This window comes from Oncorhynchus tshawytscha, linkage group LG20 (assembly GCF_018296145.1).
Source record: "Oncorhynchus tshawytscha isolate Ot180627B linkage group LG20, Otsh_v2.0, whole genome shotgun sequence".
In the NCBI taxonomy this organism is placed as follows: domain Eukaryota; kingdom Metazoa; phylum Chordata; class Actinopteri; order Salmoniformes; family Salmonidae; genus Oncorhynchus; species Oncorhynchus tshawytscha.
Genome location: NC_056448.1, coordinates 20647863 through 20673952, shown reverse-complemented (window position 1 = coordinate 20673952; position 26090 = coordinate 20647863). Strand labels below are relative to the sequence as shown.

At 44.6% G+C, this 26090-nt stretch overlaps 1 protein-coding gene across 2 annotated transcripts in view; it reads left to right on the top strand.

Annotated features, from left to right (window-relative positions):
• Window positions 1–26090, top strand: part of LOC112219324 (pappalysin-1-like) — a 126587-nt gene that overhangs the window by 3624 nt on the left and 96873 nt on the right. For both annotated transcript variants that reach the window (XM_042302314.1, XM_042302313.1), the window contains exons 2-6: window positions 5335–6436; window positions 18751–18896; window positions 19138–19431; window positions 20298–20490; window positions 20737–20858. In XM_042302314.1, the coding sequence (XP_042158248.1) occupies window positions 5335–6436; window positions 18751–18896; window positions 19138–19431; window positions 20298–20490; window positions 20737–20858 (1857 nt within the window). The remainder of the gene's footprint in view (window positions 1–5334; window positions 6437–18750; window positions 18897–19137; window positions 19432–20297; window positions 20491–20736; window positions 20859–26090) is intronic.

Below are 26090 nucleotides of genomic sequence, written 5' to 3'. Positions count from 1 at the left end.
CTGATATTCAAATCAAATCACATTTTATTTGTAATATGCCGAATACAACAGGTGTAGACTTTACTGTGAAATGCTTACTTAAGAGCCCTTTCACAACAATGCATATTAACCTCATTCTTGTCTTAGCCTATCCTATGCCTGTCATTTTATTGTTTGTTTTCATAACATTAAAATGAGTGTGTTTGGGAAAAGACCCTTGTAATAATCAAAAATAAAAATAAAATCCCAATCGACAAATATTATAATGCCTAATCTTTTAAATCCAACAATCCCAGGCCTAAAGCAGTCCCATCCTGTAGTTTTGACCCAGGCTTGTTTTCTACAGCTGTTTCACCCTAGTTGTTTTTACCCTGTTTTTTATCAATGTCACTGCTTTTTGATTGAGTGTGTCAACTCACCGTTTGATAAGTGAGGGGAGACGAGTAGTACAGTAGTGTGGTATATACTTAGTGTTTACCATACAACACACACAGGGAGACCTCTGAGTGTGACCAAAGTGACTGGCGGAGGACCAGAGATAACTCCTGTAAAAATGTGTCTGTGGTTCCTTTCTGGTCTTTATTGACTCTACAGCACAAAACAAGGGCTAGTAGAATACTTCATGAAGTCCTAGTCCAAACCACTTTCACAGCCAGCCAGGTGTTCCAGGACTCAGGAACCAACATATATGTGTACATATGTTGCATTGCTGACATATGTAGGGCCCACGATGTATGTATGTTGCATTCCTGACATGTGTACAGTATGAAATGTACTCAGTAATATCTGTTTGTTTGTGGTAGCTAGTATGCCACATTTGCTCTGAGACACACAGAGAGGCATTCATATGATGAGCACTTGCCAGGATAACTCACTGCCTATTGACATGAGGAGATGTGCCCACTGTCTGCTTACTGGTATCAATCAGTAAGAACAGCTGGGGATTTTAAACTGACCTGTATGACACACACACACACTTTGTCATTTGTAATGCAGACGTGGCCAATGAAACTGCAGGAGAATGATTCCAGCAGAACAACAAGATTCAGGACCATGAACAGCGCTGACAAAATGAGCATGCGCAAACAGGAAGTAGAAAGGACCACCCAAAAATAAGGGGAAAAAGGAAGCCAGGGTAGATTCCATGGTACCAGTAATGGAATAGCTCAGTCTTGCGATTTCATTGGATTTGATTTGCGCACTCGTTCAAACACGAGCAAACCCTATACCAACACCAGTCACTGAGCAGCCTTTCATTTTAGAAACAAGGACAATGGTTTTTGCTTTAGCATAGACACTTTGAGCTAACCCTCCAGTCCAAAAAATGTGAGGAGCCCCTGTAACTTCCCTTCTCCATATTGTGACATGTTGACATGTGGTTACAATTGGTGTCCCGCTTTTGAAAGATACATAAAGATGGTCTTTAAAGAGGAAGGGGACACTCAAACTGTAATTTAACTTGACTGAATGCTGCCATGTGCTTTACATCCTCATGGCAGTTCATGTCACACATGTTCCCTGTCCTAATGTGAGATTACTTTTACATCTGACCTTTTGCCCTTTTACCAGGTCATGAATGCCTGTCCCGCATCAGAGAAAGGAAAATGCAAGACAGTGGATCAGAGTTTCTCTTCCATGACCAGCTGTAGACAATAAATGCCTGTGTTGGCAGATGCATCAGCAGTGATGCACTAGTGCTATGCAGGTTTTAGTTGTGAGATGATATATAACTAATAACCAATGACATATAACATCTAAGAAGACATAACATCTAAGATGACATATAACATCTAAGAAGACATATAACATCTAAGATGACATATAACATCTAAGAAGACATATAACATCTAAGATTACATATAACATCTAAGAAGACATATAACATTTAAGATGACATAACTACTTTGGTTAAATGTCAACATTTTGACATACTGTATTTCTAATGAGATAGCTGGGTATTGAACTTGAATAGCCAGATGTCTAGTTATATAATACATTTGAGGAAAGCCACCGGGCATACAGCTAAAGACTTTATGTAGTCTCTTGATTTCAGACTTTAGGTAGATGAGCTTTGGTGTTTCTGTTGAGATAATCTAAGGCTGGAAAATTATAAATGTTATTTCACCCAAGATGTCTTTTACTGTATAGGTTTGCCACGAGATCATTTGCATATTACACAATTCTCTTTTGAATCATTAAACGTAATGAGAAGGTTTCAAGTTAATTACATTGTTGAAAAATGTCTCCAGTTAGTTATAGAGCTAAATGAAATTGACTTGTAATTGACTGTCATTTGAATATTTAATTGAAACCCCCACTGGAGCCTGGTGCTGTTAGGAATTGTGTTTAGAGTCTAAGGATCAATGTACATTCCCAACATGTCAAGTACACGGTGTGGCGGTCACTTGGGGCGGCAGGGTAGCTTAGTGGTTAGCGTGTTGGACTAGTAACCGAAAGGTTCCTGGATTGAATCCCTGAGCCGACGAGGTACAAATCTGTTGTTTTGCCCCTGAACAAGGCAGTTAACCCACTGTTCCTAGGCCATTATTGGAAATAAGAATTTGCTCTTAACTGACTTGCCTAGTTAAATAAAGGCAAAAAAGAAAACTTCACTTTGTCTGAATGCAATGTCCCTTTCCCTGACTTTCAGTTCAAAAGCACACACAATGGGCTAGCCTCCATTGTTCCCTCTCTCCCTGCTTTTCATCAGATTTCTCTGACGTTTGTTTTCTTTTTTTTTGTACCTGAGTGTGTTATCCTTGGGGGAAGACAAATGGCAAGTGCAAGCAAGGTCGCCCTCTAAACTGACATGAATGGTTTTTAGCCTTAGCTTCAGTGTGTGTATGCAAATACCTGTGCGTGTGTGTGCATGTGTGTGTCCGTGCATGCGTGCATGTGTGTGCCCCATCTAAACACAGAGCAGGTTGGGTCTGGAAAAGTGTACTATGCTAGATTAATTGAGCATGGCAGAATTATGACAGCTGTTTACACTAGAAGCCCAACACACATTTTAACATACCTTTTAGCCTTGAGTGCACTAGCTGACAGATGGAGGAGTTTTTCCTTCCAGTGTAGTGGAAACACTGAGGACGTCACACTAAATACGGCTGACCTTGACATTGAACCCCACCAAGCTCTTTGAATGGCTTGGCCATTAGAATATCCCCCTTTCAGACAATGATGACATCCTCCTACTTAATGTGCATCATGTTAAAGGGAGTGAAGACACTGATCGGATTTTAATCAGCATGATCATATTAATTAATTGAGGAACTGTGGGCTCCCGAGTGGCGCAGCGGTCTAAGGTACTGCATCTCTGTGCTTGAGGTGTCACTACAGACCCTATTTCGATTCCAGGCTGTGTCTTAACCGGCTGTGATTGGGAGGCCCATAGGGCGGTGCACAATTGGCTCAGCGTTGCCCAGGTTAGGGCTGTCATTGTAAATAGGAAGTTGTTCTTAACTAACTTCCCAAGTTAAAATAAAAAAAGTCCTATATAGACGGAGGAACAAAGATGGGTTGGGGATTACATTGGATACTCCTACCTGGTTCACATTGTATGAAGAAGTCCTGAAACCAGCTTGGGTCTCTTTATTGCGTTATGTGGACTGGGAAGGAATGGAGATTGAACCTTTATTTAACTTGGCAACTCAGTTAAGAACAAATTCTTATTTACAATGACGGCCCACACCAGCCCTATGGGACTCCCAATCACAGCAGGATGGGATACAGCCTGGATTTGAACCAGGGACTGTAGTAATGCCTCTTACCCTGGGATGTAGTGCCTTAGACCGCTGCACCACTCGGGAGCTGCTTTCCCTCGTGTTTGTACACGTGACTAATGTATGCCCCTGGCAGTGGTGGTCCCCAAAATATTTTGTGAGCACATGGATTCCCTCATGCTTGAGGGGCTCTGCTAGGCATGTCAGTGTGCTCTGGTGTATGTGCATAGGCGTATACACATGAACTGTTCACACATGTATGCACTCATGAACACAACACACACTCAAACACACACACACACACACACACACACACACACACACACACACACACACACACACACACACACACACACACACAAAACATAAACATTTAGCATTCAGAGATCCCCTGGGAAACACATTACCACACTGAACTTGACATACTGTATGCTTTCCAAGTGCAACAGGAAAAAGGTGTTTTTGGTGCCTCTAGCGTAACAAGGGTTTTGCATGAAACTACATCTTATGGTTCCCCAAAATGTTAAAATGGCCTCATATTCATGAAATATTCATTGTAAGAGTCTATGGGTCTCCCCAAGCTAAATACCGCATGCACCTTAACTCAATTTCCAGGACATTTTTCTGATGCTATCTTCAAATGTATAATTTTAGTACATCTACGACATAATCTGTACCTTAATGCCTACATCTGATGAATGAGAGAATGTGATTACGTGACACACTGATGCATTTGATGTTTTGTTGGATGAATTATAAGACAAACTTTACAGTAGAGTGTCTACATTTGACTGTTCATTTTACTGTTTCATTTCAAAATATGTCAAATGAACAGTAAATTGGATAAGGGTGACTCGAGGCAGACCTCCTAGGTTGATGATGTTCAGGAGACAAAGCGGTGAAGCCCCTGAGACTAAACTTTAAAAATGTTATTAACTGAGAATACAAATGCTGGCTCCCAGTGCTGCTCAGTGTTGACTAACATCTGCTCTTTCTCTCTGTCCCAGAGGTGATCAGTGAACTATCCAACGCTCTGACTCTTTCTCCCTCTCTCTCTTTCTATCTGGATTGTGTTGTTCTCTTTTAATTCAAGTTGCACTATGTAACCTTTTGGGTGACCCGGCCAAATTCACATAGAAATGTGAGTTATAGATCTATCATTCTACTAGAAAGCAAGTCTAAGAAGCGGTAGATCTGTTCTATGTGTGCTATTTCTATGCTTCCTGTTCTTTTGTTTTTGCCTCTTTTACTTTCGGTTTTGTACACCAGCTTCAAACAGCTGAAACAACAATTAATTTTTTGGGGTTATGGAATATATATTTCACAGCTGTTTAGATGGTACAATTCTCTACACTATACAAGCTTATTTTGTAACATAACTGAAATTTGGCAAACTATTAGAGTTTTAGCAACCAGGAAATGGTGGAGCGATTTATGCATAGTGCAACCTTAATTGAAGTTGTCTCTTAGGTAACGTACTAAAGAACATCTGAAAGTCAAAGCTTCATTCTCTCTTTTTTCTCTCTCTTTCTATCCTTCTATTCTCTGTCTCTCTCCCTCTTTCTTTCTTTCTTTCTTACCATGTCTCTCTATCTCATGTTAACTGACTCTCTCGCTCTCTGCTTTCTCCCAGGTCTGTATGATAAGTGTTTCTATGCCTCCAGCGACCGGGGCTGGCTGCTGGGCATCCGGGCGGTCAGTGAGCAGGGCAACTGCGACCCACGCTTCTTCTTCTCCTTAAAGACGGACCGTGCCCACAAAGTCACCTCCATCCACTCCAATGGCCAATACCTGCCCAACACCTGGGCCCACCTGGCAGTAACCTACGACGGCCTCTACATGAAACTCTACGTCAACGGCGCCCAGGTGGGTGTTAGCCGGGAACAGTCGGGCAACGTCTTCAGCTATCTAACCAAGAAGTGCAAGGTGCTGATGGTGGGCGGGAACGCTCTGAACCATAACTACCGTGGGGCTGTGGAGAGGGTAAATCTGTGGAGGGAGGCCCGGGGACAGAGGCAGATAATCAGGGATATGCAGGGTCACGAGGATCCTCAAGATGCGCCTCAGCTGGTGATCCGGGAGACCTTTGAGCACCCTGCCAGAAAGTGGCTGACTGTGAAGGATGGCATCTTCCCCCAGCAAGAGGAAGGTAGCAGCAGCAGGGTGGGACAGGCTGAAGGGGTAGGAGGAAGTGGAAGTGGAGGGTCCTTGGATACCACCCTGGAACCCCCAACCTGTGGTCAAACTATCTGCGATAACGTGGAAGTGGTGACCAACTACAACCGCACCTGGACCTTCCGGAAACCCAAGAGGATGCGATACCGTGTGGTAAACGTGTGGGATGATGCTGGGCGCAGGCCCACTGTCATGCCTCATCAGATCCAACTGCAACACCAGGACCTCAACAAGGCCTTCGCTGTCTACAACATCACCTGGGAGTTGAGCGTCCACAACGTCACCAACTCCTCCCTGCGCAACCGTCTGGTCCTGGCCAACTGTGACATCAGCAAAGTGGGCGACGAGGCATGTGACCCAGAGTGCAACCACACACTGACGGGCTTCGACGCAGGCGACTGTAAGAGGCACCGCAGCCGATGCCCCGAGTACAAGCAGGGCAACGGGGTGTGCGACCCCGAGTGTAACTGGGACAACTTCTTCTACGACAACGGAGACTGCTGTAACCCCAATGTGACGGATGTGACCAAGACCTGCTTCAACCGCTCCTCTCCACACAGGTCAGCTCTCTGTCTGTGCTTTTATCTCTGCTTCATGAGTCCTAAACAAAGATATAGCTTGGTGTTCAATTTTAAGAGTTTCTCACAGATCATGAATTGATGTCAATGAGAGATTTGCATAGGCATTTGAAACAGATGTTCAAGGCAGCTGAGGGCCAAAATTAGCGCCAAAATCTCACAAATCATACATTGATGTCAAATGGAGAGTTTCATATCCATTTGATACGCATCGTCCATTGAGGATTTGTCAGGGTCTAGTCAACAGTTTTGTGTCAGAAAATTGTTCAAGAGAAAGTCATTGTAAGTACAATCAAGGATTATATACACTGAGTGCACAAAACAGTAGAAACACCTGCTCTTTCCATGACATAGACTAACCAGGTGAATCCAGGTGAAAGCTATGATTCCTAGACTGACCAGGTGAATCCAGGTGAAAGCTATGATTCCTAGACTGACCAGGTGAATCCAGGTGAAAGCTATGATTCCTAGACTAACCAGGTGAATCCAGGTGAAAGCTATGATTCCTAGACTAACCAGGTGAATCCAGGTGAAAGCTTTGATTCCTAGACTGACCAGGTGAATCCAGGTGAAAGCTATGATTCCTAGACTAACCAGGTGAATCCAGGTGAAAGCTATGATTCCTAGACTGACCAGGTGAATCCAGGTGAAAGCTATGATTCCTAGACTGACCAGGTGAATCCAGGTGAAAGCTATGATTCCTAGACTAACCAGGTGAATCCAGGTGAAAGCTATGATTCCTAGACTGACCAGGTGAATCCAGGTGAAAGCTATGATTCCTAGACTGACCAGGTGAATCCAGGTGAAAGCTTTGATTCCTAGACTGACCAGGTGAATCCAGGTGAAAGCTATGATTCCTAGACTAACCAGGTGAATCCAGGTGAAAGCTATGATTCCTAGACTGACCAGGTGAATCCAGGTGAAAGCTATGATTCCTAGACTGACCAGGTGAATCCAGGTGAAAGCTTTGATTCCTAGACTAACCAGGTGAATCCAGGTGAAAGCTATGATTCCTTTTTGATGTCACTTGTTAAATCTACTTAAATCAGTGTAGATGAATGGGATTAGACAGGTTAAGGGAGGATTTTTAAGCCTTGAGACATGGATTGTGTATGTGTGCCATTCAGAGGGTGAATGGGCAAGACAAAAGATTGAAATGCTTTTGAACAGGGTATGGTAGTAGGTGCCATGCGCACCGGTTTAAGTGTGTCAAGAACTGCAACGCTGCTGGGTTTTTCACACTCAACAGTTTTCCATGTATATCAACAATGGTCCACCACCAAAAGGACATCCAGACAACTTGACACAACTGTGGAAAGCATTGGTGTCAACATGGGCCAGCATCCTTGTGGAACGCTAGACACCTTGTAGAGTTCCACAATGAATTGAGGCTGTTCTAAGGGCAAAAGGGGATGTTTTCCTAATGTTTTGTACACTCAGTATATGTTCCTGACATGGCATTCTGTGCATTCTACCCTCAAAAATGTGCTTACTCAATGCTGTGATCCACTGTCCATGATTGTGAGGTTTTGATACACAGTCAGTCAGTCCTACTGTCTCCTGGCTGGCCCTTTTTGAGCAGAGTGCAACTCTACCCCCGGCGGTGTGTGTGTCTGGCCCAGCTGGGTGTTCTCTGGGACTGTTAGTCCAATCTGGCTTTCACACAGGCTCAATCAGCGTCCCACACTTGGGGGGCCAAACCAACGATCTTTTCTCTTTTCATTTTTCAACCTCTTTTCTCTTCCTTGCTCTCTGTCTATACTCTGTAGCCCTAATTAAGCTAGATTGATTGGAGAGCTAGTGAGATTGGAAACAATGACACTCTAGACAGACCAGAAGGAGCAATTAGAGGTCAAGGAGAGCGGCCAGCATCACTCTGCTAGCGGCGGTAGGGACTCATTTCAGTGTAACACTACCTTCGAGAGACATTTTTGTGGGGGAAGTAAAACGGGCGCCCGATACGTCTTTGCACCAGTATTGCTCTTCTCTTTAAGCCTCGGGAAGAATGTTATAGGACTGGGGTCTTCAACCTTTTCTTGCTCAGGAATCCCTCCTAGGCAAACCAGCAAAACTAGGGAACCCCATCATAATGCGCCTTAGCAAAAAATACAATACCAGTCAAAAGTTTGGACACACCTACTCATTCTTTATTTGGACTATTTTCTACATTGTAGAATAATAGTGAAGACATCAAAACTATGAAATAACACATATGGAATAATGTAGTAACCAAAAAAGTGTTAAACAAATCAAAATATATTTGAGATTTGAGATTTTTCCAAGAGCCGCCCTTTGCCTTTGCACACTCTTGGCATTCTCTCAATCAGCTTCACCTGGTATGCTTTTCCAACAGTCTTGAAGGAGTTCACACATATGCTGAGCACTTGTTGGCTGCTTTCCCTTCACTCTGTGGTCCAACTCATCCCAAACCATCTCAATTGGATTGAGGTAGGGTGATTGGAGGCCCGGTCATCTGATGCAGCACCCCATCACTCTCCTTCTTGGTCAAATAGCCCTTACACAGCCTGGAGGTGTTGTCCTGTTGAAAACGTATGGTAGTCCCACTAAGCGCAAACCAGATGGGATGGTGTATCGCTGCAGAATGCTGTGGTAGCCATGTTGGTTAAATGTGCCTTGAATTCTAAATAAATCACTGACAGTGTCACCAGCAAAGCACCATCCCACCTCCTCCTCCATGCTTCCCGGTGGGAACCACACATGCGGAGATCATCCGTTCAGCTACTCTGTGTCTCACAAAGTCACGCCGGTTGGAACCAAAAATCTCAAATTTGGACTCATCAGACCAAAGGACAGATTTTCACCAGTCTAATGTCCATGGTTCATGTTTCTTGGCCCAAGCAAGTCTCTTCTTCTTATTGGTGTCCTTTAGTAGTGGTTTCTTTGCAGCAATTCGACCATGAAGGCCTGATTCATGCAGTCTCCTCTGAATGGTTGATGTTGAGATGTGTCTGTTACTTGAACTCCGTGAAGCATTTATTTGGGCTGGTAACTCTAATGAACTTATCTTCTGCAGCAGAGGTAACTATGGATCTTCCTTTCTTGTGGCGGTCCTCATGAGAGCCAGTTTCATCTTAGAGCCTGATGGTTTTTGCGACTGCACTTGAAGAAACGTTAAAAGTTCTTGACATTTTCCGGATTGACTTACCTTCATGTCTTAAAGTAATGATGGACTGTTGTTTCTCTTTGCTTATTTGAGCTGTTCTTGTCATATATGGACTTGGTCTTTTACCAAATAGGGCTATCTTCTGTTTACCACCCCTACCTTGTCACAACACAACTGATTGGCTCAAACTCATTAAGAAGGAAAGAAATTCCACAAATGAACTTTTAACATGGCTCCCCTGTTAATTGAAATGCATTCCAGGTGACTACCTCATGAAGATGGTTGGGAGAATGCCAAGCGTGTGCAAAGCTGTCATCAAGGCAAAGGGTGGCTACTTTGAAGAATCTCAAATCTCAAATATATTGATATGATTCCACATGTGTTATTATTTCATAGATTTGATGTCTTCACTATTATTCTACAATATAGAAAATGGTAAAACTAAAGAAAACCTCTTGAATTAGTTGGTGTGTTCAAACTTTTGACTGGTACTGTATTTTTTGCATGTCTTGTCTTATCATCAGGTGAATGACAATGGCAAGGAGAAGTAATCAACATTTTACAATAAATAGATCAGGTACATAGTTTAAAATGATTTTGTTCTCCCCACATTGTAATTGGAAGAGGAAGTGTTAACTCTTACAAAGACTATAAGCTGGAAAGGTGACTGAAATGTTGTTCTTTGAGAGCATGTGGTTATACAAAGGTTAGCCATGTGTTGGCAAAAATGAATGTCCTAGTCAAGAAAGCTTACCAGCAGCCAGCGCCACTTGCCACTTGCCACACTGGTAGCCTATTCGTGGGTGCTTTATCAAAGCCTATGCTAGATACTCCAGTCAGTGTCATTTATTCAATTTTAGTTGAGAAATGAAGTTGACATCATTAAAAAGAAGATATTCTCTCATTTTCTACTGTAGGTATGTCATACAAAATGTGTTTATTCTGTTGTTGCTAGTGGTATTCAGAAAAACATTGAAATTAAATAATGTTTTTTTCCACCAGTTTGTTAGGGTTACTGAGAGGAGATGCTGAGGCCTCCACTGCTCTAATACCTGCCAGTATGTGCAGGATTCCTACTCTGTGCCATGGAGGATGATTGAGCAGCAGTGAGAAAAACGGTTTCTGATTCTCTCTGGAACTGCTTTTCGTCATGGACCTTGAGGGGCTCCAGTAGTAAAGGGTTTTTCTTGGCGGCCGTGAAACTCGAACACTGAGGACAGAGACATTTTGCAGCGGTTGTAGAGGGTCCTTGTGGTCTTGAATTTCTAGCGGTGACTGGAGGAGAAAAAAACCTACCAATGTCAGATGCTAGTAGATGTTTTTGGACAGCGTCATGCATAAGAGAGGGGGGGTGGAAAAAGGCCCAAATAGGGCTATTGTGGGGAATATTTGTGTCTTTCTGATGTAGCCAGATTCAAGGCACTAGGCTGTTTTCTATCATGCTCATTGCAAAGGCCTGGAAGCACTGTCTCGCTGGCACTCTCTGTGTTTAACATGGCTGCTAAACAACTCTGTGTGAGGCGACATCAGAAAGACGAGGCAGGTGGGTCTGCCATCTCTTCCCTCCCCTCCATTTCAGTCACCATCACAAAGTCATTCATCAACAGTCAGCCAAGGCGGCGTCTCAGAAATCAGCTATTGGCACACACTTACAGTCCCTTCCATTCAAATCTCCCTGCAGACATATGAAAGATGGGCTCTTAAAAGGGGGGATAAGAGAGATTGAAAGAGAAATGAAGAAAGAGAGAGAATTCTGAAGTTGAAAAAAAGAGAAGCTCCCCAAGTGCTTCTTTATTTTGGTTTGATTATGGTATGTCTAGAGAACCTCATGGAGGGCCGCACTACAAACATTATTCGACATTCCTCCTTAATTGTGGAATTCTGGACGAACTACGCACTACATACGCAAGGGAACAATGGCTGTGAGGTCCTGCGTTTATTTTTGTAGCCCTCATGCCTGTTACCACTTAGTGTGTTTAGGAATCTGGCTATTAGGGGACAGTGGTAGGCCGCCCGGCTCAGCAGCTCTGCATTGCTAGCTGCTCTTCTCTGCAGTCCACAGACAGAGGCTCCTCTGGAAATACCACTGATAATACCTAACAATCCCCTCGCATAAAATGAAATATTTTGCATTGTTTTCACAGGCCTTTGTTGTTACACTGTTTTACGGTTATGCTGATATTTGATGTTATTGTCAGGGGATTTTTCAGGGGATGACATTCTTCCTTATGTCTGGTCCTGACTGTGCTTACCGGTATGTGAAAATCTGAGGTGAAACAACAGTAAGTACTTAGGAGTTGATTTGGAATTTACATGGGTGAGATAGTACAGAAATGTAATCTAGTGGCATTCACATGCAACAATGTCATGTGTAATTTGACCTGAGAACGCCAACACATTTTCAAGACTGGCCCACCACCTTTGAAACCCCACTTTAAGGTTATGATTGGTTGGTACGGACACACCACCAACACTATTAAGAGTCTCCACTTAAGATAAACAGATACACTACAAGTACGGGAAACTTTATCATGTGTTTCATTACGCATATTCTCTATACTGTACTTTAATTCTAACTCTGGAAGTCCCAGTTGTCTAGCTTGGGTGTCCAACTTTTGAACACTAGTGTCAACACTTGGTCTTACGTAGGTTGTGTCCTCCTTAGAGCGGGAAAAAGCACAAAAGATTAAGGATGGAGAAAAAGAGCCTGTCAGTGTGGTAATAACGTCAGGGATGAATGAGGCCTTTAGGGTCTGCGGTGTTGACCAAGCCGATGACAGGAGAGCTGAGGGGCCCACCGATTTAAAAGTGTTCTTGGCCGTCAGGCCGCCATCACCATGCCAACTCACCGCAGCGTTTCACACTCAGCAGCCCCAGACGTATGTATACGAGGCAAATTTATGGGCTTATATGAATTATATATGGGTGTAAATGGATGAAGTCATAATCTTTCATTTAATATGTATCAGATATAAAAGCATTAACACTGCAGTTTGAGCTCTCTTTGCACCCTGGACTGCCCCAGAACAGATGCCCGCTGACATCTGAATTTAGTGTAGTTACATTTTCATTTTTTTTTTGCCTCTTCTCTCTGAGGCTCTTCTCTCTCCCTCTCTCTCTCTCTCTCTCTCTCTCTCTCTCTTTCTAAGTGATCTACAGTAGATGTTCTTCCCAGGGCATGCATGAAAAGTGGAGTCTTCAAATGAATGGAAAATTGTCTCTCCCCTGTGGCTCCCAAGGGGCAATGGACGTGGAATATGGGGCAAGGGGTGAAGGATAGAGTATGAAGGGTAAGAGATGAGGGGAGAGGAGCACTGAGGGGGGTGAAACTGACCCATCAGGCCCTAATTTGGGTTAAACCAGAGACATCCTTAGAGAAGAGCCTGGGAGCCAGGAAAGGGAGAGTGGGAAGGAGGGAGGGCGTTAGAGATGGGGAGAGCACAAAAGAGAGGAGGGAGAGACAGAGAAAGTGAGAGCGAGTGTTAGAAAGGGAGAGAGACAAAGTCGATTGCAGGACAGGCCCAAGACTGGAATATTCACTCCCAGAGGCCCCAGTGGCTAAAGTAGTGTCAGACACAGTAGCTGTGTGTGAGTAAAATCACTGAGGAGGCCAAGCCAGTAAAAAAAGCCATATTACAACCTGTTGCATTGTTTGCTCTATAACGCATTTGTTCATACGCCATTGTGATATACAATTAGGCTGGCCCGTGACAACAAAAAGACCACAGTCACAGTGGCGGAATACATTCAACTACACATATATTTGTTTCGTCACATAACCGGAGAGCAACATGTAGCAAACAGTTATGACCTGCAAGGTCAAGTTCATGTTTTAGACAGTTTACGAAACATTTACTGATTTAGAACCACAGATTTACCACAGAGTCAGCACAAAGACAACAGGAGCACTGGCTCCGCTATTCCTGCACCATTTCAACTTAAACATTTAAACATCAAACCAACAAGGCTATATATGCTTTAATACACTGAAAATGAACTGAATTATACCAAAAACAATTTAGTCCAATGTTGCTAAATATCATGTGGCTGTCCATGGTACTGATTTCTGTGTGTGTGCACGCAATCAAAACAAATGTTTGACTCACCTTACTGTACTTGTAGACCAGTTGAACACCAATTCCATCCTCCTCTCTTTCATGTTGGCAAAACGGACTATGGTTCTGTCATACAGTATAATTTTAGTTTTTGTTGTCACAGGCTACCTACAGTGCCTTGCAGAAGTATTCGCCCCCCTTGGAATTTTCCCTATTTTGTTGCATTACAACTTATAATTTAAATGGATTTTTATTTGGATTTCATTATCATTTCATTATGAACAGACATAAAATAGTCCAAATTGGTGAAGCGAAATGAAAAAAATTACTTGTTTAAAAAAATATATATACAAAAAAACAGACAAGTGGTGCGACAGAAGTATACGTATTCACCCTCTTTGCTATGAGGTCCCTAAATAAGATATGCTGCAACCAATTACCTTCAGAAGTCACATAATTAGTTAAATAAAGTCCATCTGTGTGCAATCTAAGTGTCTAGGTGCGCTCTGTGCAAGCTCCCCGCAGTGGCCGTGCTAGAGTGGGCATTCGGCCAGGACGGATTGTGCCGGCTCAGCGTTCCTGGCCTCCGGTGCGTCTCTTCGGCCCAGGTTATCCTGCGCCAGCTCTACGCACGGTGTCCCCGGTTCGCCAGCAACGCCCAGTGCGGCCTGTTCCAGCTCCCCGCACTTGCCGGGCTAAGGGGGGTATCCAGCCAGGACGAGTTGTGCCAACTCTGCGCTCCAGACCTCCGGTGCGCCTCCACGGTCCAGTGTGTCCTGTGCTGGCTCTACGCACTATGCCTCCAGTGCGACATCATAGCCCAGTGTGTCCTGTGCCAGCTCTCCACACTCACAGAGTGAGAGTGGGTATCCAGCCAGGACGTGTTGTGGCAGCTCCACTCACTAGGCTGACAGTACGTCTCCTCAGTCCGGTGAGACCTGTTCCGGCTCCACGTTCGAAGCCTCCAGTAATGATCCATGGCCCGACGCCTCCAGTGATGATCCATGACACGAAGCCTCCAGTGATGATGCATGGCACGAAGCCTCCAGTGATGATCCATGGCACGAAGCCTCCAGCGTTGATCCGCGGTCCGGAGCCTCCAGCAACGGTCCCCGGGTCCGGAGCCTGCAGTGACGGTCTCCAGTACGGACCCTCCAGCGATGGTCTCCAGACCGGAGCCTCCAGCGAAGGTCCCCAGTCCGGAGCCTCCAGCGACGGTCCCTACCTAGAGAGGGCCGCCCACCAAAACTCACGGACAAGGCAAAGAGGGCATTAATTAGAGAGTCAACAAAGAGACCAAAGATAACCATGAAGGAGCTGCAAAGCTCCACCGCAGAGATTGGAGTATCTGTGCATAGGACCACTTTAAGCCGAATACCCCACAGAGCTGAGCTTTACAGAAGAGTGGCCAGAAGAAAATAAGCAAACATGTTTGTTGTTCACCAAAAGGCATGTGGGAAACTCCCCAAACATATGGAAGAATGTACACTGGTCAGATGAGCCTATAATTGAGCTTTTTGGCCATCAAGGAAAACGCTATGTCTGGCACAAATCCCACACCTCTCATCACCCTGAGAACACCATCCCCACAGTGAAGCATGGTGGTGGCAGCATCATGCTGTAGGGATGTTTTTCATTGGCAGGGACTGGGAAACTGATCAGAATTTAAGGAATGATGGATGGCGCTAAATTACAGGGAAATTCTTGAAGGAAAGCTGTTTCAGTCTTCCAGAGATTTGAGACTGGCACGGAGGTTCACCTTCTCCCAGGACAATGACCCTAAGCATACTGCTAAAACAACACTCGAGTGGTTTAAGGGGAAACATTTACATGTCTTGGAATGGCCTAGTCAAAGCCCAGACCTCAATCCAATTGAAAATCTGTGGTCTGACTTAAAGATTGCTGTACAGCAGCGGAACCCATCCAACTTGAAGGGGCTGGAGCAGTTTTGCCTTGAAGAATGGGCAAAAATCCCAGTGGCTAGATGTGCCAAGCGTATAGAGACAAACCCCAAGAGACTTGCAGATGTAATTGCTGCAAAAGGTGTTTCTGCAAAGTATTGACTTTATGGGGGTGAATAGTTATGCACTCAAGTTTTCTGTTTTTTATGTTGTTTCTTGTTTGTTTCACACCCCCAAAATATTTTGCATCTTCAAAGTGGTAGGCATGTTGTGCAAATCGAATGATATAAACCCCCCAAAAATACATTTTAATTCCAGGTTGTAAGGCAACAAAATTGGAAAAATGCCACGGGGGGTGAAAACCTTCGCAAGCCACTGTAGCTAAAATGCTTGCTAGCTTAACTTTCTCACATGTGCAACAATGAACCAGCTAAGTTAGCTAGCTAGTAACATGAGCCTACTAGGCTACATATTGAACTTCAATCTCTCTGGCCAGTGGCACAACATATTCATTTATGGTTAGATCCGAATCACTGACATAATCACTGCCTGTAGAGAGAATTAAGTCCAAATCCACATCTCCATCCATGGCTTAGAAAAGGGCCAATTTAGCAAGCTAGCTACTGTAGTACATCAACACAAGTAGATCAGCAACAGACACGTTTTTCTGTAAATGACATTTAGCTTTGGATGTGATTTGATTGTGTGAATCCAAATCCAAACTGGCCTCCCTTGGGGGGAGTTTTGCTGCACCAGGACAACCCACAGTTGAGATCAGCTCAACGCTGATTGGCTAGATCTTTTTTTTTTTTAAACGCATCAAGGGAGTCCAAATTCTTGCTGGCATCAATCAATGAAATGCTACGGCGACAACGTCATACTCTTTTGCTCCAGACAGCATCAGATACATGGGCTACACATACTAAGAGGCGCTGTTTCCCACGCTCTGATGATATCTCCGGTAAGATTCAGCCACTTGTGAATTTACATAAGATTATGAAAACACAGAGAGACGAAGGATAAATTATTTTATAATTCATATTTTTGTATTGGTCAAATATTTGGGCAAGCCTGGCTTCCTTTGGCATCCATGAATACAGGCCACTGGTCAGACAGGCACTGCTCTCTCCCCATTTTACAACAGCCTCCCACAACATCAAGCAGTCAATTACTTTCATACAAAGCTGATCACATGTATACACACAGAAGAGTGCAAATCCTATGCACCCTGACAGACACATTTGCAGCCGGGCCTGTTTTTATGCAGTCATGCTAAAGCCTGCATCCGTCCATCCAGTCCACATCTGATGTGTGTTGTGTTGTTGTCACAGAGCCAATACATTAGACTTAATTTAACTCAGTTTAGATGGGTTCTGACCTACAATAGTACTGCTTTTATCTGTTGTTGATTTACTCATCTCGCCATTAAACCCCCCTGACCCTTTTTTCCCCTCATGCACGGCCAAAATGCCGGACAAATATTTTCCGAGGAAATAATGAAATTCCTGGAATTATTAGGAAGAAGGACCTTATATCATGTGCTCTCTGTAGGCCTGGCCCCTGTGCGCGCCTCCGGTTTCCCACAGGCCGAGCAGGACTTTTCCACTATGCTGTCTCTTATTCCAAACACACCTGGCCCAGACCCCGTCCCAGGAACTAAACCTATACAGCATCCTTATCCTTCCTCACCTACTGGTCTGGACTTATTTCTCTGAAGGAGCGAAGGGAAATCAATCTATAAGAGCCAGATCAATAGCAGCAGGGGTTTAACTCTAGCAACTAACAGCAATAACGACATGTCCCCTGTCTGCACCACTTGGCTCATCCTCTTTATTATTCTGTCCCAAAGCTTAACCAACCATGTCCTGACAAGTCCCCTCTCTGCACCACTTGGCTCATCCTCTTCATTTTTCTGTCCCAACACTTAACCAACCATGTCCTGACAAGTCCCCTCTCTGCACCACTTGGCTCATCCTCTTCATTTTTCTGTCCCAACACTTAACCAACCATGTCCTGACAAGTCCCCTCTCTGCACCACTTGGCTCATTCTCTTTATTATTCTGTCCCAACACTTAACCAACCATGTCCTGACATGCCCCCTGTCTGCACCACTTGGCTCATTCTCTTTATTATTCTGTCCCAACACTTAACCAACCATGTCCTGACATGCCCCCTGTCTGCACCACTTGGCTCACCCTCTTCATTATTCTGTCCCAACACTTAACCAACCATGTCCTGACATGTTACCTGCCACGACCATTCACTCCAATTATGCTGCATGGCACCCCACTGTCGTCTACTTCTGCAGCGCAGAGGGTGGTAGCTTAGTCTATATTTTATCCACGAAGGAGGTTTTTACGGCAACTTTTATTTCTTCTTCTTCCTTTTACGATGTCCTCATTTGTCAGCATGTTTATGGCTGCCCACTTCACCCTTGTGCTCTGTTGTCCTCCTTCCCCACTTACTGATTCTCTTCCAAACAGAGTCTGAGATCTCTCCTTCACTTTGCTTTACTAGTCATTTGAAGCAGCCAGGGCTCTCTTTAATTAATCATTGATGTAATTACATAAAATATTACAGGTCAGTTTTCTGCCATCGTCTCCCCCTTCAGTTTTCTGGGGCCTTTCAGTTCACCTCCAGTTGCCCTGTGTGTATAACACAACTGTCTCTCTCCGCAAGACAGCTGACAAATATCAACTGAAGAAACTCAAATTTGTAACATATATCTCTCTCATCCAAGAATTCACTGATCTTGTCAATAGGATTTGCCAAGACACCAGTTTGGCTATTGGATAAGGGCTTTTGACATGGGCAGAAGGAAGGGGACTGACAGTTTCATGGTGTTGGACTATGTGTTCTCATTTATTCCCCGTCCACTTCTAGCATAGTATTAGCCAAGCACAGTAAACACATCTCATTCAGTCCTGCTCCACTGGTCTCTTGACAACCAGCCTACATTATGTCTCAATCTGCCTGTCTAAACTCCAGGACTTTTCTATTCTGAAATGATTTCGCTACCTCTCTTCTTAACAGTCTTTTGTCTGAAATGATCAACTTTTTGGGGAAATATCTTTGCCCTGCTAACTATTGTGATGTGAAATTAACTGGCTCTTGTTCCTACATTTGTTTAAATCTCTCTCTCTACCCCCCTATATCTCTCCCCCTCTCATGCTCTCTCTCCCCCTCTCTCACTGTCTCTCTCTCTCTGGTCTCCAGAGCCTATTTGGATGTAAAAGAGCTGAAAGAGATCCTGAATCTGGATGGCTCCACTCACCTGAACGTCTTCTTTGCCAACTCGTCTGATGAAGATCTGGCCGGAGTCGCCACTTGGCCGTGGGACAAAGAAGCCCTAACACATTTGGGTAAAGACAGACACACACACACACACACACTCCCCCTTCTCAACAGCCCCCGTTGTTGATTAAGAGTAATTACAGTGTGAGCCCCGAGCAGTCTCGCCATCTCTACCTCCGCACTGACAGTGAGGAAGGTGATAATGAAGCTGTGTGGGTCGATGAATAATGCATTATCTCAATCCTACTCCAGCTTCCAGTACTTTCTAGTGTGAATAGGTGTTTGTCTGTGTCTGCTCTCCATTCATAGGTGGTATTGTTTTGAACCCCTCCTTCTACGGCACATTTGGTCACACCCACACCATGATCCATGAGGTCGGCCACAGTCTCGGGCTGTACCACGTTTTCCGGGGGATCTCTGAGATTGAGTCGTGTAACGATGCGTGTCTGGAGACTGAGCCCTCGTTGGAGACAGGAGATCTGTGTGAAGACACTAACCCCACACCCAAGTACAAGTACTGCAGAGACCCTGAGCCTGGCAACGACACCTGTGAGCGGCGCCACTTCACACACACACCGTACAACAACTACATGAGCTATGCAGGTGAGATTGCTAACATACAGACACACACACACGCGCATACACACACACGCATGCACGCACAGACAAATAAAAAAATATGAATCGACATACGAACACGTGCACACTTTCTGACACACATAAACAGGTCCAGACACACGCGTACACACTCAGATACGTCATACAAACTTGTGCCGATGGTCCGATAATCCATCACACGCTGCAGTCCCATCACTTTAGAAATAAACACACATAACATAGGAATGTCCTACCATACAGTATGCTGACCCCGAGTGTCACACTACAGATGTCGGATCTTAATTTGAGCCAGTCTCCTACACCAGGAAAATAATCCTGCAGCAACAGGAAATAATGAATGGATATTTTTGAAGTGGTTGATGCATTTTTCATAAGGGAAAACAAAGTGTGACATTTCTAAGGTAAATGACAAACTTGAGAAGCCTTTCTAAACCTCAAATACACTACACGTTTTAAATGCCCTGCAATGCAGGAAAGTTATCCTGCAACAGGGTGATCAAATTAAGATCATACATCTGTGTGTGTGCCTTAGCAGGTGTGGAATGTAGACATTGCATTGAAAAACACCCTGGGTAAATTCAGGTAACTGACCTGTGGAGACTGTATGAATATTGCTTCCCTTAATAACATTGCTACAGACTGTACATCTGGGCCCTGTTTTTCTTCCTTCTGTACGTATACAGTATATGTACATTACTTCTCAGGCATTCCCTAACCATTCTCTATTGGCTAATTCAACCTATTAACCTGTATTCTGCTATAAAATATAATGAATTTTAAATCCTACTTAAATCCCATGAATACATAATCTACATCATATTGAACTGTTTCTGATCATCTCTTCCACATAGATGACGACTGTACAGACTCGTTCACCCCCAACCAAGTGGCCCGGATGCACTGCTACCTGGACCTGATCTACCAGACGTGGCAGCCCGCGTCCAAACCACCCCCTGTGCCCATGGCGCCCCAAGTGGTGGGGCAGGAGCATGACGCCATTACCCTGGAGTGGTTCCCACCTATCTCCGGCCACTTCTACGACAGGTGAAATGAGCTGGACGAATGGGGCATGCAGCACAGTCAGGGTCTTTAGTATTTACTTCCACTCTGCAGAGTACTGGAAAAATTTTGGACAAATGGGTTGACTGTCTGTTTTGATTGCATCAAAATTAGCACCTGTCTATTGGCCTGTATACAAATGAGTACCAGTCCAATTAAACTGTGTCTTAGTGAGTGTGTTTTATAAACTGTATCTAAGTTGGTTGCTGTGCCTGTCTGTTGGTTTCCTAGAGAAGTGGGATCAGTGTGTGATAAATGCACAGAGGGTCGGGTCCTGCTGCAGTACGCATCCAACTCCTCGTCCCCCCGACCCTGCGCCCCCTCTGGACACTGGAGCCCCCGCGAGGCCGAAGGTAAGACAGCTCTCTCCTGGCTTATGTATTACCACCCTACCCCAGAACATGCAGTACACACAGTAGCTACTGTAAACCACACACCCTGCCTTGCAAGGCAGGACACACGCATTCTCAATGTATCCCCACCCTGTCAATAACACACCTGAACTTCTTCCCTCCTCTTTCTCTTACGGATAGCATCTTCACCACATCAGGAACTCTCACTCTCACTAGGACAGTATGAGGCTCAATTTGGCTTCTGTGTCAACTCTCAAACATGCAAATAATTTGGTTGCTGAGTCAAGCCCCAAGCATGCAAATGATTCATCTGAGTCACGGCCCTTGACACGAGCTGAGGGACGCAGAGGGAGTCAAAGTTGAGCCAGTGTTCCCAACGGAATGGAGATTCCGTATCCCAGAAATACCAAACGTGGGCTCACAGCGACAGGCATGGTGGGAACTGGGAAGAGCTCTCCATGGATCATGTCCATGACATAATTTCTCCCATTTGATATCAGGGAAAGTGAGGACAGTGAAAGCTTAAATCAACAGAATTCCCGAAATAGGATGCGTTTTTCTTCCCCTCTCTCCTCCAGCTCTTGCAGAGGATTTTAGAACAACTGTAGAGGGACCAGCATTAAGGAGGTGGAATTTGGTATTTATAAATAGTCTGCACAGCTGTGCACCTCTGACCGCTAGCTGGCTCTGGCATCTGCAGTATTAAGCATTGTTCAGAGTGTGTTGGAGTGTGTTTCAATGTATGTATCAGTGTGTCAGTATATCCGCCATTATTATGCCATTCTGCGTCTAGAGGAAGTTTGATGGGTAAATACACAGCTGATAATATCTGTACATCAGTCTATTCAGTCTAGTCTATATATGGAGATGCAGAGGCATTAAAACTCTGTCCAAGGTATTCTGATAAGAAATACATTGAAAAGGAATAGATTATCCCTACTGTGTTGGTATGTTGATAGAGATGCCAAGATGGTACAGTTTCCCAAGCTTCAAAGTTATTCCATTGTTATTCCGTGGTCTTTCAGGGTCAGAGCTGGAGTCTGTAGAATCCAGTGAGATCTGATCAATTTGGCAGCTGTCCGACAGCACATGGCTAATAATGAACCCAGTGACTCATTGGGCTAGGGATCAGACTGCCATTAGTGCTGTGTCTGTGTGCATGTGTGTGTGTGTATGTGCGTGCGTGCTCACACTTGCGCACATGTCTATGTGTGTGTCTGTTTGCATGGTCCTTGCTCCACACAGGCTACAGTGTGTGTGTGAGAGGCAAGTCTGGGCTTGTCTGCGGCACTGTTTGGAAGTGCTCCCTGTTAGCAAGCAGCAGATTCCCACTCCCCTGTTTACACACCAATGCTAGTCCATCACAGGCTGCTAACAGCTGCATTATTGTGTGTGTGTGTGTGTTGTCTCTATGGCAGCTTATGACAGTCATGTAACCACCACCCACAGACATCCCGACGATGCAAGCATGCAGAATGCCAATGCCATGAGTCTGTGTATGTGGGCATGTGTTAGCGTAGTGTGTATGTGTGTAGTTGAATGGGTGGCTGAGAGGGTGAATATGGATGTGTGTGTGTGTGTGTGTGTGTGTGTGTGTGTGTGTGTGTGTGTGTGTGTGTGTGTGTGTGTGTAATGGACAGTGGGCATGTTCAGGCATGTGTTTGTGTGTGTGAATAGGCGTGTACAGGCTTATATGTGTGCGTTTGTGCGTTTGTGTCTGTAAAACGCCTGACACCTGTCAGTCCCATGGCTCGTGTTCCAACACTTCTGTAGCTAGGAAACCCTGGCGTGGTCAGAGAGAGAGCTGGAGCACCCCTCGTAAATCTTTACTGTTCTAGACCCAGGAGAAACATGGCTGGGGGAAGAGAAACCAGAGGATGAAAAAAGAGAGGGAAGAAACCATGTGGAAACCACCCAAGATAGTTAAGAGAATTACATGTGGTTTGTGACATTCATGAGGAGGATCCTGCAGCTGATTGGAACCAGGAGTGTGTGTGGATGGACGTGAAGGATCTGAGATGTGTGTATGCAAAGTCATGCGTGCACACACGTGTGTGTGTGTGTGTGTGTGTGTGTGTGTGTGTGTGTGTGTGTGTGGAGCGGGTTTATTCAATGAGGGCCTTGTAAATTGTCTGTGTGTGTGCATATACAGTATGTGCATTTTTCTGTGTGTACATTTATGTGTATATGTGCTCGCTACACCAAGCCGTGCATCGCCAAGTGTTCCTGTCTGACTGGCCCAGATGTCGGGCCATGCTTTCATTAACAGCGGCCTCCTTTGTAGGCGGGGCAGTGTCAAGCCTCACTGCATTATGTGATGCTGTGTGTGTGTGTGGTGAGTGTGTGTGCTCTCTCTGTCTGTCTGGGAGAACAACACTCACTGGGCTCTACTCCATTGCTGTCAGGGCTGCACACTGCAGGGACTCAGGGCGACAGGTTTCAGACACAAAGTACCTGAAGAGAAAGAACAGCTTCCCCTGCTTTATCTCCACTAGCACTTCAATGATATTCATGAGATAATGATTTGGTGATGGAGAGGGATTGGATAGAGACATGGATGCACACAGAGACTTACAGAGACATCCACAGTCATGCATGTACTGTACGCTCACATACTCACAAACACACTTATTCTGGAGAATATCAATCCTAACGTGCGCTACCTCAGCATAAGGGATGCTCCCTTAAGGAAATACAATACAAATGACAGATCAGCCAGAAACTTGCCCAGGACCTTGTTGCATTGTGTATGACGCAAAATACTGGAAAAGACTCCCTAGCCGCATGCCCGATTGCATTGACGGATGCCCTGTTCCATCTCCAAAACAGTCCAATCCCTCAGTAGTATCTTTTCAAATCCAACAATGCTTTTACTGCTGCAATGCTCCAAATGTTCCAAAAGCTACTCACTATTTCAGAATGTCTTAATGACATTGCTTGTTTCTCTTGTTTGGCTTCTTGGCAAAACTCTTAGCAATAATGAATCACAGTGGAACCTTGAACCCAGAACGTTCCAATTCAGCGTTCCGGTTCATTTCATTGTATAATGTCACAGGAATTCCCTCCGATATCCTATAAAAGAGTTGCACTATATAAAAGCATCCGCGCGCCAGGAGAAGGTTGTGTTTTTTTTTTCAACATTGGGATGTTGAGTGGAGGCCAGCGAGGTTGATCTGGAAAAGAAGGAGAGGTGTGGTGGATGTGTGCTGAAGAAAATATCTGCAAACTCCCCAGGCGAGGGAGAGGAGAGGAGCCGGACTGTCAGTCACCACTCCTCCTTCAGGCCCTCTGCTTTCCCCATCACTCACTCTTCCGGCCACATTCTCCATCCCTCACCCCTGTCACCCACGACAACCGTTTAGACTGCAGATATCATATGCAGAGAGATGGACGTTTATTGGCCTTCTAGACTATGAGGAATCGCTTGATTGGTTTAATGTAACAATTGGAAAATATATGCTGTCATACAGCTATGAATGTGTTCACACAGATGACACAGTAAGGCTCTCAAGGGACAACACACAAGTGAGCAAGACATATTTCCATTGTAGTTCCTCTCATGCCCTCTAGTTAGAGGTCATGGCATGAATTCAAGTAGTGAAAGTTACTTCCGTGCAAGTCAGTCATTCTGTTGTGTGTTTGACTCCATTCCATGAATTCCATTCCAGCCATTACAATGAGTCTGTCCTCCTATTGCTCCTCCCACCAGCCTCCTCTGAGGACAATGGTTACTTCAGTGCAAGTCATTCAGTCTGTTGTGTGTGTTATAGAGAGTGTGACGTATGATGGAGAGGTAGGCCCCATTCTTAGAAAGCAGAGTGCATGCCCGGACATATCCCTCTATGTTTATCTATCCGTATCCCAGTTCATTCCAGTCCCCTGTTTCCAGCACTCCACAATTCCACACCGTCTGATTCCCACATGATGCCGGAGGGCGAAACACTACACATTCAACCCTACTGCAATTAAGCTGGAATTCCTCCAAATGTCTCTTTCCTCCTTTCCTAGAACAAGCGATCTCCTAGACAGGTTAATACCCCCATGGGATTAGCAAATCAAGTGAGAAAGCAAGGCCTCCTATTCAAAAGGCCAGGTTTGGATTGTCTGAACACCTTGAGGGCCTTTCAGCAACCTGGGAGGCAAGGCTAGGTCAAATGCTTCAGAGCTGTTTTTATAACAGAGAGTAGATTTAACACTAATGAAAAGGTGCTGTCTTGGTTGGATTTTAAGGATAAAATCTGTAATACTCAAAATTACTGTATTGGTAATTCTACAGTGTTTAAAAACAGACATGGGTCTTGCCAAGGTTGCATATAATCTTTATGCATTCAAAAAAAAAACTTACTCTATAGATGATCTTATGATGGATGACATCCCAATCCTGTCTCATGGTAAATCTGGAACCTCTGGTATCCGCAGTAGGAGTTCTAGAGCAGGAGGACAGCCCATCATAACAGCTGACATTACAAAATATTTTCAGTGGCTAAAACTCCTTTCCTCAAAAAGTCAATGAAAAACTAAACACAGAATGTGAGGGGCACATTATGAGAGAGAGAGAGAGGCTGGGTGCAAAACTATAGAGTATCTCAGTTCCTCAGTTTCTTTTCTCTCCTTTTTTTCAAAGTTACCTCTACTCTGGCCACACACACACTTACAATAATAAATGTGTTGAGATAATGTGGCCTGGAAACCGAATTCAGTGCTCACTTGATTAAACACTGGAATTCGGTGCCCAGAATTGAGGTTAGCAAATGGGTTTGTCGGCTGCCAGTTTGGAAGTGCACAAAAGGAAAACAGGGAGAACACAGTGTCTTCCATAACGCTGGCGTTTCAAAGCGCTTGATGAATGTTGGTGTACGTCACTCTGGATAATACGAGGTAGCTGTGGACTCCAAATATGGCTGGAGGAGTGCTGTTTGGTGTTGTAATGACTGCCACTGAAGTGAGAACCCTGTGCAGGGCCTCTCTCAAGAGGAACACAGGCAGCTCCCCTGCTTTACTGACAATGAACTCAGTCCCGTGTCTGTCGCATGTAGTCAACTGCTGAGAAAAGCCAACAGCTCATTCAGCCCTGATACTTCACCTGCAACAGCCATTTGTAGTCAGTCAGACCACTGTTCTATATACACATTATATATTTATTTTTTCGACATGCACCTGCAGCTCTTCCCTGCATACAAACGAATTCAAACAACCACACATGGTCATGTTTGCAAATGCAATAACCTAACC